Source organism: Ambystoma mexicanum, chromosome 4p, assembly GCF_040938575.1.
Source record: "Ambystoma mexicanum isolate Mex_15411 chromosome 4p, UKY_AmexF1_1, whole genome shotgun sequence".
NCBI classification, from domain to species: domain Eukaryota; kingdom Metazoa; phylum Chordata; class Amphibia; order Caudata; family Ambystomatidae; genus Ambystoma; species Ambystoma mexicanum.
Window position 1 is genome coordinate 1102863826 of NC_090927.1, and position 19729 is coordinate 1102883554.

Sequence of the window (19729 nt, forward strand, 5' to 3'; positions counted from 1 at the left end):
AGGAGAGCACAGAAACATGGGTGGGGGCCAGACCACCGGGGCCCAAGTAAGTAGCGTGCTGCCGGGTAGGCATGCGTCACGAGCACCAGCCACCAGGCACCCGAGCCTCGACTGAGGACCCAGGAGTTAGGTGACAGCATAACAGTTTAGCGGATTGGTCGCGTACAGTCGGCATGTTGTCCAAAGTCCAAGAATGAAGGTGATAATCCTTAAAAAGAGACAATCAATTGTAGATGTGAACAATGACCTGAAAGCTAAAAGTGTGTAAAACATTGTCTCAGAGTGACCACGTACAAGGAAGGACATGTGTGGGAAGGTCTCTGAACAATGGGTAAAACCTTGCAAGTATCAAGGACGAATAACGAGCAACAGAAAAGGGTAGCACAATGAAGTGTGAGCAATATGAAGTGATCGCAAAATGAAGTGTGAGCAAGATTTTAGCAAAAGATAACAGAGAGCTTGGGAGCTAAGGGCATATGGTTGTGCAACCTGTAATGAGTGGACCATGCAGTCTATCAACTGCACCTAGACCAGAGTGCCCCAACTAACAATTAAAGTGATTAAGGATAACAAGAAATCTGCTGTTGAATATTGTGAACTATCCAAAGTGCTTTGAGCTTTGGGAAAGGGAATCCAGAGCGCCTGCCAAGTATAGTGAGACTGTTGAATAACGTGACAAGAGACTTTGAGCCTCATCACGAGTTGGGCGATAGCCCTTAAATGCGGTGGTAACAGGGTTACAGCTGCATTCAGGGTTCTGCCCAATCATAAGTATGGCATGTTTACCCCCAGCTCATTGCGGGGGGTAAACACGCCAGAAAAATGCTGATTTTTAGTGCAATTACCACACAGTAATACCGCCAGTGATAATTGCGTCACAAATTCCCCACTAGGGGAATAACGTTTACCGCCCAACCCATGATCCAGCATTATTTTGTGGGCGGTAACGCTAATAAAGTTGGGCGGTATCGGGATACTGCCCAACTCGTGCTGAGGCCCAAGAGCCTTGTTGAATAATGGAGAACAGTTGTTAAACCTTAAGAATCAAAGTATTGAAAAGGTTGGGGAAGGGAACCCTGAGAAACCCGCTGAACATTGTTAACAAGAAGGCATTTAGATCTTGGGGAAAAGAGCCCTGATAAACCTGTTTAACTTTGTGAAACCAGGGGGTATTGAGCATGGGGAAGGGAACCCTAAGAAGCCAGTTGACCTTTAGGAATCAGAATGCTTTAAAGCATGGTTAAGAGAACCCTGAGAAACCGTGGTGAAATTTGTGAAATATATGCTTTGAACTTGGAGAAGGAGCCAGAACAGATAAGAGCTAAAGCCGAACTCTGTCTTTGATTTTTACTTTTGAACACTATTTTTGATGAGCAAGAACATCCCTATACTCTGTTTAGTTAGATGTGAGGGAAAGCATAGGTATTTGACACAGACAGACTTTTGTTTTGGACTTACTGACTTAGACATTCCTTAGTTGTATCAGTTGAGGGACATCCCTAAATTAGAGATGAGGCAAGTTAGGCTTTACACCATCCTGACCTTAAAGAAAGAAGTTTACTGTTTAAAACGCAAACCTTTGTTGTCTGTGTCATCTCCTGATACCATGCCTGCCTCACACAGGATAGTGAACCAGACTTGATGCCACATTTATGAGCTGGAGAAAGAACAGAGGGAGAGACTACCCCAGCCCCCACCCCCACCCCTGACACTTGAGAACTGTATTCTTGTGATAAGTGGATCTACAGTCAAGTCTGGCAGGAAAGTGAAGCAGACTGGATGATACATTTGTGAACTGGAGAAAGAATAGGGGATGAGACAACCCCCTGATACCTGGGAACTGTATTATTGTGATAAGAAGATCTACATTCAGGTCTGGCAGGATAGTGTACCAGACTTGATGCCACATTTATGACTGGGGAAAGAACAGGGGGGAAGAGACTCTACCCCCCACCCCTGACACTTGAGAACTGTATTTTTGTGATAAGAGTATCTACAGTCAAGTCTGGCAGGATAGTGAAGCAGACGTGATGCTACATTTGTGAACTGAAGAAAGAATAGGGGACGAGTCCCCACCCTAAACCCCCACCCCGATACTTGGGAACTGTGTTTTTTTTATTAAAAGAAACTGGGAAAGAAAAGAAGATGCGAGGCAATACCCCCTTAATCCTGTTGTGGTTTTTGTATAGGTGCGGAGGAACATCCAATATCAAGAACGGTTTACGTTACTTACCTGTAACTATTGTTCTCCAGCATGGGTCTGGCATGGATTCACATGCTCATGAATATTCCCCGTCATCAAGATGGGAATCCTCAGTAAAAGAAAAAACAGTTTCACTTTCACTTAAAAACTGTATTCCCCCTCTAAACCAATCACTGTCCTCTGGGTCATACTGCCCCCATCCAATGAAAGTCCTCTCCCTAAGCCCCTCTTTCTGGCAGCCATCTTCAGATTTGGTAAGCACGTAAAGTGGCAGTATGACCAAGAAGAGCCGCAGAGGGTTCGGAGGGAGGTTTTGCATGTGAATCCATGCCAGACCCATGCTGGAGAACAATAGTTACAAGTAAGTAACTTAAACCTTCTCCAGCATGGCGTCATGCTCATGAATAAGGAACAAGTTACTTGCCTGTAACTGTTGTTCTCCAGCATGGGTCTGGCATGGATTTGCATGCTCATGAATATTCCCCGTCGTCAGGCCGGGAATCCTTGGTAAAGAAAAAATCAGTATCAGTTTCGTTTCTGATCTGTCTTTCTTAGTAGCAACCAATCACTGATCTCTGGGTCATACTGCCCCCAGCCAATGACTGCCCTCTCCCTAAGCCCCTCCCCTGGCAGCCATCTTCAGATTTGGTAGCACATAAAGAGGAAGTATGACCAAGTGAAGAGCCGCAGAGGGGTAGGAGGGAGGATTCGCACGTGATTCCATGCCAGACCCATGCTGTAGAACAACAGTTACCGGTAAGTAACTTGTTCCTTCTCCAGCATGGTGTCTGGCATGGATTCATATGCTCATGAATATAAGAATACATAGCAGTACACACATGCACAACCACGGGAGGTGGCAAAGGTTCAACATTAAGCACTCTTACCTCCTCACCAGGCCCACCTTCAGGCGAACAGGTTGCGCAGCACTGCTTGGCCGACTCTGGACTCCTCCCTGGAATCCCGGTCTACGCAGTAGAATCTCGTGAAGGTGTGCGTCGACCTCCACGTAGCAGCCCTACCGGGGCAACGGTTGGTTTGCCAACCGGTGACAGTGCATGATGCAGCCGGAGAGCCATCTGGAAATGGAAGCCTTCGAGAGAGCCTTCGCTTGGTTCACAGGTCCAAAGTTCACAAATAGCTGCGACGTCTTCCAAAAACTCTTTGTGCGGTCCACGTAGAACTTCAGCGGTCTAGCCACATCCAGCGAGTGCAAAGTCCTCTCTGCCGGCGACGAAGGCGACGGGAAGAAAACTGGTAACACCAAGGGCTTGTTGAGGTGGAAGTCCGACGGCACCTTGGGCATAAAGGAGGGGTGCGTCCTCAGCACTACCCTTGTGTCGTGAAAAGTCAAGTATGGAGGCTTGCAGGATAGGGCCTGGATCTCTCCCACTCGTCGTGCAGAGGTGATGGCCACAAGAAAAGCTGTCTTCCACGACAGGAACTTCAAAGGCGCTGAATGCAGAGGCTCGAATGGCGCCCCCATGAGCCTAGACAGCACCACGTTGAGTTCCCACGCCGGGGCAGGAGCCTTCACCGGTGGGAACGATCGGAACAGTCCCTTCATAAATTCCTTCACCAGGTGATGAGACCACAAGGACGCTCGTCCCGTAGTTCTGGTGTATCGGGCGATCGCAGCCAGATGTATCTTGATGGAAGGATGAGCTAGTCCAGCCTTGGCCAGCGACAGTAGGTACGGCAGTACTTGAGGGGCCGTAATCCGCAGAGGGTTAATCTTCTGTGCACGGCACCAGACAGAGAACCTCTTCCACTTATGTCCGTAGCTCTTGAGAGTTGAGGACGTCCTGGCCTTTGCAAGAACCTCTCTGCAGTCAGCCGGGATATCGTATCCTCCAAACTCTAGTGCTGCAGGAGCCAGGCCTGCAAGTTCAGCGACTCCGGGTTGTGATGAAGGATGGCGCCTCCTTCTCTGGAAAGAAGATCTGCGTCCGTCGGCAGCTTGACCGGTAGGGGTGCCGACAAGTCCAGAAGGTCCGGGAACCAGATCTACCTCGGCCACACCAGTGCGACGAGGATCTGCACCGGGACCTCTTGAGCTGGTTGATGAGTCGGAGCAGCAACGGCAACGGAGGGAACGCATATAGGAACAGGCCGCCCCAGGGGAACGAGAAAGCATCGCCCATGCTCCTCGGTTGGGGATACCTGCTGGCGAATCTCTGGCACTTGGAGTTCGTCACCGTCGCGAACAGGTGAATCTGGGGTTTGCCCCATCGCTGAAAGAGTCGGTCCACTTGATCCTGGCCTAGTTCCCACTCGTGGCACGAGCGCAGCTCTCTGCTGAGTGAGTCGGCGATGGTGTTTTTTATCCCTGCCAGATGAAACGGCACCAGAACATCCCTTGAGCAACGGCCCAATGCCAAAGATCCTGGGCTTCCTTGGATAGGGCTCGGGATCTGGTTCCGCCCTGCTTCCGGATGTACAACATCGTGTTGGTGTTGTCGGTGAAGATCCTCACCACCTTGCCCTTGAGGGACGGGAGAAAGGACCTGAGGGCCCAGAACACTGCCCGGAGCTCCAGGATGTTAATGTGGAGCGGCTTCTCCTCCGGGAGCCAAAGGCCTCTCGCGTGAAGATCTCCTGTGTGCGCTCCCCTCCCCTGCAGGGAGGTATCCGTCGTCACCGTCACCTGGTGGGCCGGAGTCTGAAAGTCTGTCCCTGCCACTAGATGAGCGCGGGTGCCCCACCACCAGATCACTCGTTGGAAGGTCTTGTTGAGAGGGATCCTGTCCTCGAAGCTGCCCGTCGCTTGAATCCAGCGGGCGTCGAGGAACTCCTGTAGAGGGTGCATCCGAAGCCTGCACAGGCGCATGAGATAAATGCAAGAGGACATCATCCCGAGGAGGGACTTGATGGACCTCACCCTGGCCACGTCCGTGGCAAGCAGACGCTGCACCTTGCCTAGGATGGCCTTTGTCCTTTCCCAGGTCCGTGAGCAGCTGGACGGTCTTCGCTGTGTGTTCTACGGCGAGCTCCCTTGTCCTTGCGCGGATGAGCCAATCCTCCAGGTAGGGGTAGACGTGGATCCCCTGCAGGCGCAGCCGCGTCACCACTGGAGCGAGGCACTTGGTGAAAACCCTGGGTGCTGACTTCAATCCGAACGGGAGGGCCTTGAACTGGTAGTGCCGCCCTTGGACCACGAACCTGAGGAACTTCCGGTGTCCTTTTAGAATGGGAATGTGAAAGTATGCACCCTCCAAATCCAACGACGACAGGAAATCGCCCTCCTCCAGCTGTCCCAGCACATGCTGGAGGGTGACCATCCGGAACTTCTGTGCCTTGATGTACTTGTTCAGTCGTCGCAGGTCCAGGATGGGTCGCCACCCTCCTGTCTTCTTTTTCACAAGGAAGTACCTTGAGTATACTCCGGATCCCCGGAGCCTCTTTGGGACGAGCTCGATGGCACCTTTCTTGAGCATCGCCCTTACCTCCAACAGTAGTTGAGGGACGTGGTTTTCTTTCCTGGCCACGGGAGGAATGCGGGGGCACTTTATTAGAAATTCGAGGGCGTGCCCCTGGGCCAGGGTGTCCAGCACCCAACGGTCGGTGGAGATGGACTCCCACACGCTGACAAACTTCGCCAGCCGGCCTCCCTACGGGGTGCTTCGGTGGGGGCCCGACGCCACGGTCGGTTCAATCTTGCTTGGAGGACGCCTTGCCACCTTGGCCTCCGTGGCGACGACGGCGGGATCTACCCGACTCGCCTCGTCCTCTATAGGCTTCCTGCGACGAGGAGTGGCCTGCTTGGCGGTACGTAGAGCAGCCACCGCCGAATCCCTTGGAGGCACCCTGCTTGCCTCCAGAGCTCCGAAAGGACGACCTTCGTTGCTGGAGAACTCCTAGGGCCTTAGCAGTCTCCGTGTCCGCCTTGATGGCTTGGAGGGACTCATCCACTGTTTTCCCAAACAGGTTGTTCCCGACGAACAGCATGTCCAAAACCTTGGCTTGTACGTCCTGGCGGAAATCCGTCACCTTGAGCCACCCTCGTCGTCTGAGGCAAACGCAGTTGCCTAGCTGGCGGAAACCGGTGTCGGCAATGTCCGTTGCCACCGTTATGGCGTTGTCCGACGCCACCTCACCTTCCTGTAAGATCTTCAGGGCCTCAGCCCTCTTGTCGTCCAGTAGGAAGTCCAACAGGGGGGCGATCTTGTACCATAACTCCCTGTCGTAGCGGGCCACGATCGCGAGGGCGTTGGCCGCCTTAATCGTTGTTGCCGCCGACGAGATAACTCGTCCCATTGCATCCAGCTTCTTTCCTTCGCCGTCCGGCGGGGAAGTTGACGTTGAGGCCGATGCCCCCCCCGCTTTCTTCTTGGCCGCCGCTGAGACGACCGAGTCAGGGGTCGGTTGCGCCCTAAGGCACAAAGGGGCCGCGTCGGGGACCTGGTACTTCTTCTCGTACTGATCCCTCTTGGCAGGCGTCGTAGACGGGTTCCTGAGAAGGATGAGACCTTCGTCCCAGATGTCATCCAACAGAGGCACGGCGAGGACTGTCTTCCTCTTGGCCTCGCACCGTTGGTAAAGAAAACCTTCCTGTTTCTTCTTCTCTTCAGGGCAGAGCAGAAAAAGCTCAGATGCCCTGGCGATCATAGCGTAGAAAGACCCAATCTCGTCAGGCGGGGAGGCCCGGGCTGGAGGCGATGGGAGCTCGGTTCCGTCATCACTGCTGTCGTCATCCGTACCCGTCGTGGCCGTGTCCGTTCCCGTTTCATCCCCAGGTACGGGGGACGTGGGCAAAGGCTGAGCAGGCCGCGAGGGCTGAAAAGGAGGGGCTGGATGGGTCTGTCTTCTCTTGTTTGAGGGACTTCCCGACGGGCCTGGCTCTGGCTCCTCCGTCGGGCCTGGTTCCGGCTCCTCCGTCGTTGGTAGGGGCAATCTCGTCCTTATCTCCGAACATAAGGATTGTATTGCCAACAAAATGGCCGCCGAGTTGTCTTGCGGCTCTGGAAGCGACGGGCACGACGGTTGACTAGGAACCTCGACAGCGCAGCCGTCGCTCTCGTCGTCCTCTTCGTCGGGATCCCTCCCGTGGGACCGGGCCTCTTCGAAGCCCTCGTCGAACCCTCCAAAACTTCAACCAGTTCCTCCTCGGAGGCTGTGTCCGTGTCCACAATGAGCACCGGCTCCCCCCCTCTTTTTCCGCTGGGGTCTTCATGGGGGTCTTCTCGATGGGCCTGAAAGAGGCTTCCCTCCGTGGTGGCAGGGAAACTCTGGGCCCTGAGGTCACCTCCACTGGTGTAGCCTCCCCAGGCTGCACCAGGGCCGCCGCAACTTCCTCGATAGAGGCCTTAGCCGGGTGAATCAAGGCATTCACCATCTTCTGCGGGCCTGTGTCCTTCACCTTGACGGAGGGTCACTGCCTCGGTCCCCCTCGGCTGGATCCTTCGAGACCGACTGGGGCCTCTCCAGAAGCTTTGCCGGGTTCTCGGCTTTCCTGTTCCCTGAGCCAGAGCGTTGGCTCGTTGTTGATGGTGCTGGAGAGGATGCGCCCTGCCTGGCAGCCGAGGAGCCCGACCGTTCGGCGCTCCCGGTGCCCGCGGACTCACAGTGCTTTGCCTTCTATTGGGCCCCCGTCGCCGGGGCGCCCTCACAGGACTTAGAAGACCGCTCAGACTTCTTCTTCTTCTTCTTACCTGACGGGCTCTTTCCTTCCAGCCAGTTGGAGAGACGAAGATGTCTATCCTTGATGGTCGGTTCCGACATGTTCCAGCAAAACGCACAGTCCTTCTCCACGTGCGTTTTGTCCTCATGAAGGCAGTAGAGGCACTTCGAATGTTCATCCTCTTTGAACACATTCTGCAGCTGGCATCCAGGGCAAACCCTGAACAGCTTTCCAGGCGTCGAGCTTCCTTTCTCCTGGGCCATGTCCGGGGTAGGCCACAGAAACTTCTGGACTCCCTTCAAGAAGCGTAACTCGACGAAAACTTCACCCTTGAGGGGCGTAGAAAATTCCGAAACGGGTCCCCGTTGAACGGATGTAGACACGGTGGAGCTTGAGGCTCTATTTGACGTAAAAATGAGAAAATCTCTTTGAAAAGCGTGAAAACGCAGCAAAAAGCTTGAGAGCTAAACATGAGGACTCCCAACACTTGAGCGTGTGGTAAAAATCTGAAGATGGCTGCCAGGGGAGGGGCTTAGGGAGAGGGCAGTCATTGGCTGGGGGCAGTATAACCCAGAGATCAGTGATTGGTTACTACTAAGAAAGACAGATCAGAAACGAAACACTGATTTTTCTTTACCGAGGATTCCCGGCCTGACAACGGGGAATATTCATGAGCATGTGAGTCCATGCCAGACCCCATGAGTCGAATACATAGCAGTAAAACATTACACAACCATGGGAGGCAATAATCCTTACCTCTGCAACAGACTCACCTCAAGCAAACAGGTTGCGTAGCACTGCCTGGCCGACTCTGGACTCCTCCCTGGAATCTGTCGACGCAGTAAAACTTTGTGAAGGTGTGCATGGACCTCCATGTAGCAGCCCTGCAGATGTCCAGCATGGGCACTACAGACAGGAACGTCATCATCACATCGATCGCTCTAGTGGAATGGGCTCTTGGACAGCGGTCGATTCGCCAACCGATGACGGTGCATGATACAGCCGGAGAGCCACGTTGAAATGGAAGCCTTGGACAGGGCCTTACCATTGTTCACAGGACCAAAGTTCACAAAGAGTTGTAAAGTCTTCCGAAAACTCTTTTTGCACCTGTCACGTAGAACTTCAAGGCACAAGCAACGTCCAACGAGTGCAAGGCCCTTTCCGCTGGTGATTCAAATTTCGGGGAAAAAACAGGTAATAACAAAGGCTTGTTAAGGTGGAATTCCAATGGAACCTTCGGCATTAAAGAGGGGTGCGTACGCAGTACCACCCTTGATTCGTCGAACGTCAGGTACGGTTGCTTGCAGGATAGGGCCTGGATCTCACATACCCTTCTGGCAGTGGTGATGGCCACCAGGAAAGCCACTTTCCACGAGAGAAACTTGCGTGGGGCCTGATGCATCAGCTCAAAGGGGGCCCCCCTAAGCCTTGTCAGAACCATGTTGAGTTCCCACGCCCGGACCGGAGCCTTCACCGGCAGGAAAGATCGCAAAAGTTCTCTGAGAAATTCCTTGACGAGTCGGTGGGACCAAATTGAAGATCTTCCTGAGGACACGGTGTAGTGGGAAATAGCCGCCAGAAATACCTCGATGGAAGCCTGCACCAGTCCGGCCTTGGCCAAGGAAAGCAAGTATGGAACAATCTGTGGGGCCATGACCCTCAGAGGGGTAATCTTCTGCGACCAGCACCATGTAGCGAAACGCTTCCACTTGTGACCATAGCACTTCCAAGTCAACGACGCCCTGGCATTGGCGAGGACCTCCCTGCAGTTCGCTGGCAACACATATCCTCCAAACTCTAGGGCTGCAGGAGCCCAGCCCTCAGGTTCAGCGATCCTGGGTCGTGATGAAGGATTGCGCCTCCTTCTCTGGTGACAAGATCCGGAACCACCAGCAGCTTGACCAGGGGCGATGCTGACAGGCTGAGAAGGTCCGGATACCAAATCTGCCTCGGCCAAGCCGGGCCGAGGAGTATCATCTTACATTAATACTGTCTGAGTGTGTTGCTGACTCGTAGCAGGAGAGGGAACAGAGGAAACGCATACAGAAACAGCTCTTCCCACGGGAAGGAGAATGCGTCCCCCAGGATCCTCGGTTGGTGAAATCTGCTGGTGACCTTCTGGCATTTGGAGTTTGCTGGTGTCGCAAATAGATCAACCTGGGGACTGCCCTATTTGACAAATATACGGTCCACCTGATCCTGACGAAGCTCCCACTCATGGCAGGAGCGCAGTTCCCTGATGAGGGAGTCTGCAGTGGTGTTCTTGACTCCCGCCAGGTGGAGAGGGACGAGGAACATCCTCTGTCCGACAGCCTAGCCCCACAACCCCTGCGCTCCTTGGAGAGTTCCCCCCTGCAGCCTGATGTAACCATGGTGGTGGTATTGTCTGTGAAGACCCTGACCACCTTGCCTTTCAGAGACGGTAGGAATGACTTGAGGACCCAGAACACTGCCCATAGCTCCAGGATGTTGACATGAAGATCCTTCTCCTTTGGCAGCCACATGCCTTTGGCGTGCAAACGTTTGGTGTGCGCTCCCCAACCTTCCAGGGAGGCGTCCGTGGTGACTGTCTACTGGTATGGGGGGTTTTGAAATCGGATGCCTTGGGTGATGTTGGAGCGGATGCCCCACCATCCTATCGCCCGATGGAACTCTTCGTTGAGAGAGATCTTGTCTGTGAAGCTTCCGGACACCTGTATCCAGAGGGAATCCAGGAATTCCTGTAGGGGTTGCATCTGCCACCTGCAGAGACAGACAGACAAGGTAGATGCAAGATGACATCATGCCCATTAACGACTTTATGGCCCGCACAATGGCCGTCTTCAAAGACGACAGCTGTTGCACCTTTCCCAGGCAAGACACCGTATTGAGTCTGGCACCCAAGAACAGCGCGTTCTGCGATCGTGTTAAGCAGGACTTCGGATAGTTGATCGAGAAGCACAGATCCATCAATAGCTGGATTGCCATCTCTGTGTGTCCACCGGCCAACTCCCGTAAATTGGCGCGTTTTAGCCAGTCGTCCAGGTACGGGTATACGTGTATGCCCTGTAGACGCAAATGGGCTGCCACTGGTGCCAGGCATTTCGTGAACACTCTGGGGGTCGACTTGAAGTTGAAAGGTAGGGCCTTAAACTGGTAGTGTTGTCCCTGCACCAGGAAACGTAGGAACTTTCAATTTTTCATGTGAATGGGAACGTGAAAATAGGCGTCTTCTAGGTCCAACAACGTCAAGTCTCCTTTTTCCTGTTGGCCGAGCATGTGTTCCATCGTGACAAACCTTAACTTTTGGGACTTAAGGTATTTGTTCAGACGTTGTAGGTCTAAAATGGGCCTCCAACCACTTGTCTTCTTCCTCACTAGAAAGTATCTGGAATAGACTCCAGAGCTGTTGGGGAACCAGCTCCATCGCCCCTTTTCGCAGCATGGCTCGTACCTCCTCCAGAAGCTGAGGGATGTGCTGCTCCTCCACCTCATCTGGTGGGGACACCCTATGTGGAGCATCCAAATATGGCGATTCACCGTCCGCTCCGACGATGTCTTCGACATCATCCAGCGTCATGGATGTATCCGTTCACATGCCCGTGTCTGGGTCTGCTGGGGGAAAAGGGGCCTGACTTGGTGGAAGAGGTTGAAAATGGGGGCATCGGATGACGCTTCCTCTTCTTCTCTGGAGGCTGATTGCGGACCTGGGGGGCCACAGATACCGGAATCAGAGGCATCCTCATCTGCATCTCTGACACCAAGGTGAGTAGAGTCGACAGACTATCGAAGGAAATGTCCCTTGGCTGAGAAGGCAGAACAGGAAAACTAGGCTCTGTGCCGTTCTCCTCTTCAATGTCCTTGTGGACCGTATGTAAGGATTCTTGATCTTCGTCGCCCATGGACGAGACATCCATGGTTTGGGTGATGGCCTGGGAGGGCTATTTCAGGGCCTCCTCGCCCCACCTTTGCCCCCCTGAGGGTCTTAAACTGGAGCCGGTTTTAACCCCTTCTGGCGGGATTGCAGACTTTGCCAAAGTTACTTTGGCGGTGTTGCACCGTGGGGGCAGGGACACTTTCTGAGCCATGGGAGCTACCCTCGCAGGATCAGTGACCGCAGCTGTGATGGTAGTAGTAGTCGTCGACACTGACAAGGGGCCTCATTACACGGTAGGCGGAGGACCAAGGTGCTATTAGCACCTTGGTCCATGCCGGTAAAATACTGGCACCACCTTGGTGGAAAGGGGAATTACCGCCCTATTCCAAGGTTGGCGGGGCAGTAATTCCCCCTTCCCCCATTGCCCTTCCCCATTCCCATTTTTGCCCCATAGGGCTCTATGGGAATGGGGAAGGCGCTAATTACGGTGCCGCAAATTGCGGTACCGTAATTAGCACCCTGGTCCCTTTGCGGGTTGGTTTTTAACGCCTGCTAAACAGCAGGCGTTAAAGTACCTACCCGCCAAAGGTACCTCGTAGTAAGGCGGTAAGGGTTAACGGTCACCGGTACCATTACCGGTGACCGTTAACCCTTACCGCCTTCCGTGTAATGAGGCCCAAGGTCTTTGCCTGTGCCGGTTGAGCCTGCTTGGGCTGTGTGGCTTTCTTCTCCACCATCCACGGCTTCTCAGCTTTCTCACGTAGCTTAGACGGGATAGATGACTTCCTCTTTGAAGAGGAGCTTGATGGTAGGCTGGCAATGGGGGCGGAAGGTGATGCTGATCGTGCCCTATCCACTTTGTGACCCGCTTCTGTGGCAAACCCGGTGGACTTGGACTTGCGGCTCTTGACCTTATCTTGGGCAACCCTTGGATGAAGCGCCATCCAAGGATTTAGAAGACTGCTCCTCTGACCAGCTGGTCCTGGGTGAGGTATGACCCTGCTTGGAGCACGGGTCAGAGGCCTAGGGGTTAAGCCATGCCACCAGCCTACTATGCCTGTCCTTCGATGTTTTCTTGGAGAAACCGAGGCATATCTCGCACTCTACTTCCTTGTGGTCTGGGTGCAGGTAGTAGAGGCATTGCAGGTGCTTGTCCTCCACAAACACATTCCGTAGCCCGCATTTGGTGCAGGGCCTGAAGAGGGCCCTTCCCCCCTCCTTCTCCTTCATCATGGTCGGAGGGCATTAAGTAGGCCCAAGAGGCCTTGTAGAATCTTTGATGGATCTTCGCCCTTGAGGGTTGCAGAACTTCACCTACAACAGATCCCTGCTGCAGGCAGAGGAAGAAAAGAGCACACAGGCTTCTTTGAAACAAAAATAGAACTTTTTCTTTCGAAAACATGAAAAGAATTTCAAACAGCTCGGAGAGCAAACTCGAGGACTCCCAAAACTGAAGCATGCAGTACAAATCTGAAGATGGCTGCCACAGGAGGGGCTTAAGGAGAGGACTGTCATTGGATGGGGGCACTATGACCAAGAGGACAGTGATTGGTTTAGAGCAGAAATACAATTTTTAAGTGAAAGTGAAAATGTTTTTTCTTTTACTGAGCATTCCCAGCCTGACGACAGGGAATATTCATGAGCATGTGAATCCATGCCAGACCCCATGCTGGAGAATTTTAAGTTAAAGAACTGCTTGCCGTGTTTTCTCATCAAGAACATTTGAGTTGGCATCCAGAACGAGAGAAACCGCCTTCTGGATCAAGAAGACATCCAGTTTTTCTTTAGTTAGGGCCTCATCACGAGTTGGGCGGTATCCCACCGATAATACCGCCAGGATACTGCCGGGGCTATTAGCATTACCACCAAACCCTCCGGCGCTATTAGCACCGGGTCACGGGTTTGGCGGAACGGTAATTCCCCATTCCCCATTGTGCCCATTTGGGAATTCCACATTCCCCATTGGGCCCAATGGGGAATTTTCAGCGCTACTACCGCCGGCGGTATTAGCGTGCGGTAATAGCACTGAAATGGGGCAAATTTGCTGCGGATTTACCCCAGCTGAGAGCTGGGGTAAATCCTGCCAAACCTGTGATTTGGCAGACCCTTAAATGCAGTGGTAATAGCATTACTGCTGCATTTAAGGGTTACCAGCAAACTCAAGATGAGGCAGTTAGTCTAGAGTGTAAGGAATGGAAATAGGTTTGGAAGGGCAACCACTCGTAGATATAGGGAAAGACAGGTTTTCCGTTTCTTTACTTTTATATATAAATAAAAGTCACTGCCAATAAACATACCAGCACTGTGTCAGACTCGTACTACTACACCCTTACATAAGTCACCAGAATATATTCAACTGCTTAATTAACCCAAAGGTCCATCCAGAGGTGTGTCTGTCATTTACAGATATTTCTTTGTAAAATTCTTCTCAACCTACCTAAAAATATGCTGTGTGCTGAAGTGTTAGCCCCCCCCAGGGAGTCCTCAGCATCTTTTTTTTGTTGGCATGCCCTAATCTTAATCCGGGGCTATCATTGACCCCCTGGCATCCATCACACAATCAAGGCCAGAGACAGACATTCCAGCTGGTTTAATCAGAACCTAGCGCCCAACAAAACTCGGGTCAGGAAATTTGAGACCAAGTGGTGCTAAGATTCCTCCCACTGAAGCCCATCCTGAATTCCAATCAGTCAGGAAAGCATACGTCAAAGCCATATTCGATGTCAAGAAAATCGTTGTCACTTAAAATCTTCCAATTCAGCAATAAAACTTAATTATTTTGCATTGTCAACAATTACTTCTTACTGTATGCAAACACCTTCTTCATCTCCAAACATGATCAACAACATATTAGCGTCCAAAGATTGATTCCCCTCTACGTACACCCCACCTAAACACCTTCTTCCCCCAGACATGCCCTTCACTTTACTAAGTTCTCAAGAGAATTTGGCACTAAGAAAATAGCGCAAACCAGCTAAACAATCTAATGACATATGCATTGTCAGGTGAATCATTTCACCTACTTTATCAGCTTTTTATCAACAATGGTTCAGGTCCTTCTTACCATAAAAGATCTTTGGTTAGGCCCCAATAAAAACAAAGAAAATCTGGTAAACAACAGTAATAACTTCATGTTAAAGGAAAGCTACTTTTGGTCACCTTGCCACCAGAACGTGCCTTCTTCCTGGTCATATTCCTTGACTGGTAAGATGCATTTGATACAGTAATCCACTGTTGTGTCCTGAAAGGGCTTGAACAAGTAGCTGGTATGCGTGGTCAGACTTTGGGATGGTTTCATGACTTTCTGATTAAATGCAAATAACATGTTCTGCAGGTCTCTTTGCTCTTACCCCGTCCCGTTGAAATATACATGAAACCTCCAATGGACTCTCTCTGAAGCTCCAAACAAAAAATTCCATTCCTATGTGAATGATACAGAAATCCAACTGCAAATCACAGAAAATGACAATCTTTTCAAGAACTTGTCTAGAGGTTTGAAAACGCTTGAGTCCTGGATGCATGGAAAAAGGGTGTAGCTAAATGGTGGACAATCTGAAGTCCTTCTTTTTTGGCCTCAAACATCTTCTAAAAAGTCACGATGAACTCCTCCTTGGTCTATCATCTAACCTGACCAGCTCAGCTTTATCTTGAAACATAATATTAGTTTCATTTATAGACTATGTCCTGGATAATTACACACCCTTTCTGGCGATGTTTTGCCAGATGTTTGATTGTCCAGACACAGAGTGATCTGATGAGAAGCCTTGTGTGAAATGCAGTAGGTATCTTTACATATTCTTGCATATAGCACCAGTTTAAAGCAGTTATCTACTGAAACTAAGTGGATAGAAAGGGCACTATTTATGCTGTTTCTGTAGAGGACCAAAGGATGACATAAAGGATGAGATTACATCAGTGGTACATGTTTCCAACATTCTAGGACTAATTGAATTGATCCCGCATATAGAGTTTCACCCTTACAAAAGGAGAAAGGAAAGACAAAAAGAAAGTTTGGAAAGTCCTTATGCAATAAAGAGTTTCCTACAAACGATCAGCCATATTGCTTGTTTCCGATGAGCCTAATGAAATAGGCTCACTGCTTGATTGGCTTTCTGAATTACTAAGATAAACTCAGAGACAACTTGTGTTTTGTTATGCTAGGGTAAAAAGCGGGTTTCTTATTAAGTATTCTCCAGTACTGTATGTCCTGTAAGATTATCAGGAAATTGAATCACCCACCTAATGCCAAGAAGGGAAGATTCAATAGTAATCATCATCATAACAAACGTATTGTGGCAATGTGCCATAAATGTTGTATACAAACACAACATAAATTCTCCTAAAAGGAGCATACAATGGGGAGGATTCCCTGTTCAGAATGTTCCGATAAAAACGTGAGGCATAAAATCACACATACAAGCAATAAAACATAAGAGGAATAATAAATCTATCAATTCAACACTCCGCACCAAGCATGCGGTAACCACAAAGAAATCACTTCCTTTTTTGTTAGGAGATAATATTCATATCAAATGCTCTCCTTCAACATGCGCTTGCTAAATAGGTTGAAACAGCAAAAATCACATCTATTGATCTTGCATTCCTACATCCATTTTATGCATCAATCAACTTCTGAATCTTCCTATTAATTAAACAAGCTTTCAAATTCCTTTTCCTAATGTCAGTATATACGGGACACAAAAAAGGAAATGCTTCAAGGACTCCCTAGTGGTAATAGTAATAAAGATCTTCTTTCATTGGCGAATCACACTAACTATAGCAATTCAGCTAGATTAGGGTCTTCCTTGATGCTAAAGGTATTCATTTAGGGACACTTTTATGAGGCACTGTTTTGTCTCAATGGTGGAGGAACCAATTAAGATTTTGAGTCAGAGGATTTGACTCCCTTTTTTATTAAATTGTGAGTAAAATTATGTTTAGGAAGTAAAAAAACTTCTTCCTGCCAAATCAGGGTGCATTGTTAGCTGAGTAAAAATATATTTGAACCCTAAAATTAATATTTACTTTGTAATCTGAACTTCTTTGCAATTTGTAATTCATGCAGCTTAAATGATCCATGTTTTCCTTAAGGTTCCTCTACGGATGAGGCAATAATAATATTGGAGAGCCTTCTATGGCACTGCTTGGCTGGTAACACAGATCTGAACATAGAGCTTTGTGGGCAAAAGCAGGGGGCAGGCAACTAAATGGGTGTGGTTTCCTATTTTCTGTTGGGAGTATTTTTACTCCCTATTTATTTTTGTTGGTAGTATCTAAGTGGTAAAGATGGCTGGCATGTCGCTTATCTGCAAGGTTGATTACGCTAGGAGGAGGTAGAGGTTGAAGAAGGTGTTGTTGTTCACCTTGTATAACTGAGGGGTGAATGATAATTCAGTATCAAAGTCAACTCCTAGATTGTGGGAATTCATTGTGGGAGTAGGTGAAGATTTAATTGAGGGAGGCCAACCCAATGGCAGTGTGGATCGGGTGGGTGGGGATTGCCACAGCCGAAGGGTACATTATTTTAACGTGCTGCAACAGAGTTTTGGTGTATCCACTGTTGAACATGGGAGATTAAGTTTAGTATTCTATGGTGGTATCTATGAACATTAGAGATTTTAACATCCAGCGAAGTGTCTTCAGCCTACAGATGATATCCAGAGTTGTTACTATCAAGCACTTCCGAAGGAAGAGCCATGCAGACACTGAAAATGGATTCCATTTTGGAGATAACCTGAACTGATTTGCGAAAGTCTATCCAGACAACAAGGCGTATTTAGCTACATGCTGTCTGCTACCATTATTATTGCTCTGGCAACGGCTTCACAGTATAATTATTTTCATATTAAGAACCCTGTTCCCCAACTATCAAGCAGAGTTTTCCTTTAGCTAATTTTGTGAACATTAATTTGAGTATAAAAATGTACAAATATCACACATTTATTTAGGAATAAAAAAGACATGTTAAAAGATAAGCCAAAAATTAACAGCATGACAATGCATCTTAACCATGCACAATATTACAATCAACAGGCAAAACTTAATGAATGAATGAATCTACTGCACCCAGTGATGATATGGAGATTTACATAAGTGGCGAATCTGCATGTTTGAAGGCTGTGCCAATGTTTTACTGCCTAGATGCAGTAATTCCCCCCCTCATATCACTTTGTGCACTATGCCTCAAGCAAAGAATAATGGCTTATGCCATTGTATTCCATCGTATCTCCTGCTCATTCCACTCACAAATGTAAACTGCAGGAAGACACCTGGCTCTAAGCGTGCACAGAATATCTGTGACAAACCATTCATTGTGACAGGTTCTAAACTATTTGCAATCAACATGCATTATTGTATCAAGTGTTAACACATGTGCATGATGTATGAGTACAGTAATTACATATGCAAATATAAGGAACTCAAGAGAATATCCTGAATCAGATATTCCTGGTTGATGTGATTTTTCCAGATATCTTTCAACTGCCCACCTTCTAGAATGAGGGGTTCAAGAAGCAAATTGGTTGTTAAATTAGGCAATGGAAAAACAGAGCACTTACACACAGAACTTGTGGGCCTCTCTGTGGGGTGGAAGGGAAATGCATGGATCATTGCCATCCCTTTTCCGGTAAAGCTTACGATTTCTTGTTCATTATCCAGGATTTGCAGCTTGACGAAGACATCAGATTTTGAGGTTTTCAATCGGATTGTGGTCATATGTTCACCTGTGAGCTTTACTGAAAACCTACAAACATGAATTAGTAAGCGTGGCATGAATTAACAGCATACAGGTAAGAATTATTAAGCCAAAGAAACACTGGATTATTTCTGGTACACTGGCATGCTTATCTGACATTGTAGAACAGCTGACTGAAAATAAAGGTATCCAGTGATATTGTCGTCAAGGAAAAGGTTGCCAGGGGCTGACATTTAACCAAATTTGCACCCTGACGGAAATCAATTACCTTCCCCAAATATTCTCAGATTGACGTTTAAAGTAGCAAATTACACCAGTCCTAGAATATGTTGGGTAAGGCTTTTTAGGGATTAGGAAGAAAAAAAAAACAGACTGACCTTTTCCTCACAACATTATCACATAGAACCAAAATAAAGGATTGAACCGTATATAATTATTTTTGTAACTTAAGACACCAAAGAATTACTTGTAAACCAAAAACTCAAAGACAAATTTTGTTTATACATTTCATCTGCCAAGATTTTTTAACCCTATAGCCCTGCAATAAAGGTGCTGATTCACTGCCTGACGGAGGGGCGCACCTACCAATTGCGGGAGTAAGGGGGATGGGCTGGTACACCCCCAAGGGGAGACTAAGTGGGTTCACTGGAAGCTGAAAGCCAGCCCCTGCGTCCCAGCATGGAGGGTAACAAGGGGGATACTGTATATAAAAAAATATGGACACAAGAGAACTTGCTGAGTAAATGCGAGGGTGGAGAAAATGCAGGTAAGCACACTTCATGGGGGCACCGCAGGTGGGCCGCGCACAGTAGGCCAGCTGGTATCAGGTTATAATGTTCCCATACATAATGTCGCCGGGAAAAGCCATTGGCGACATATATGGTGACATTATGTATGGGGATCGGTTGCAGGGATGTCCCCTGAACCCCTTGTAAATAAAAATAAAATGTGGTGGTTGTGGGGTTGTCCTCCGCAGGTTCAATGTAATAATGCCTCCGCAAAAAACAGTGACTTTTTTGTCAAAAGACATTTTTGCGGGGACATTATTACATGGAACCGGCCAGTTTTGAACACATTGCCCGTACTATGAGAAACCTGACGGTGTCTCACTTACTAGTCCCTGTGGATCTGTCAACCAGGTGGCCAGGGCCATTGCTATAGGATCCAGTTCCTGGGGGTGGACCAGTGAAGGAGGATCACCTGGAGGGGGGGTCCTCGGGGAGTGGAAGTGGGACACCAATGGATGAGATGCAGTATCCCCCTTCTTCCAACACCTTTTCCCCATCCTATCATGTAGGACATTCAGAAACACTGCCCACCCCCTTTCCACACGAACACTTTCACACACCACAAAGG

At 49.2% G+C, this 19729-nt stretch overlaps 1 protein-coding gene across 2 annotated transcripts in view; it reads right to left on the minus strand.

Annotated features, from left to right (window-relative positions):
* Positions 1 to 19729, minus strand: part of ADGB (androglobin) — a 2161023-nt gene that overhangs the window by 476109 nt on the left and 1665185 nt on the right. For both annotated transcript variants that reach the window (XM_069606692.1, XM_069606693.1), the window contains one exon: positions 18237 to 18421. In XM_069606692.1, coding sequence (XP_069462793.1) covers positions 18237 to 18421 — 185 coding nt within the window. The remainder of the gene's footprint in view (positions 1 to 18236; positions 18422 to 19729) is intronic.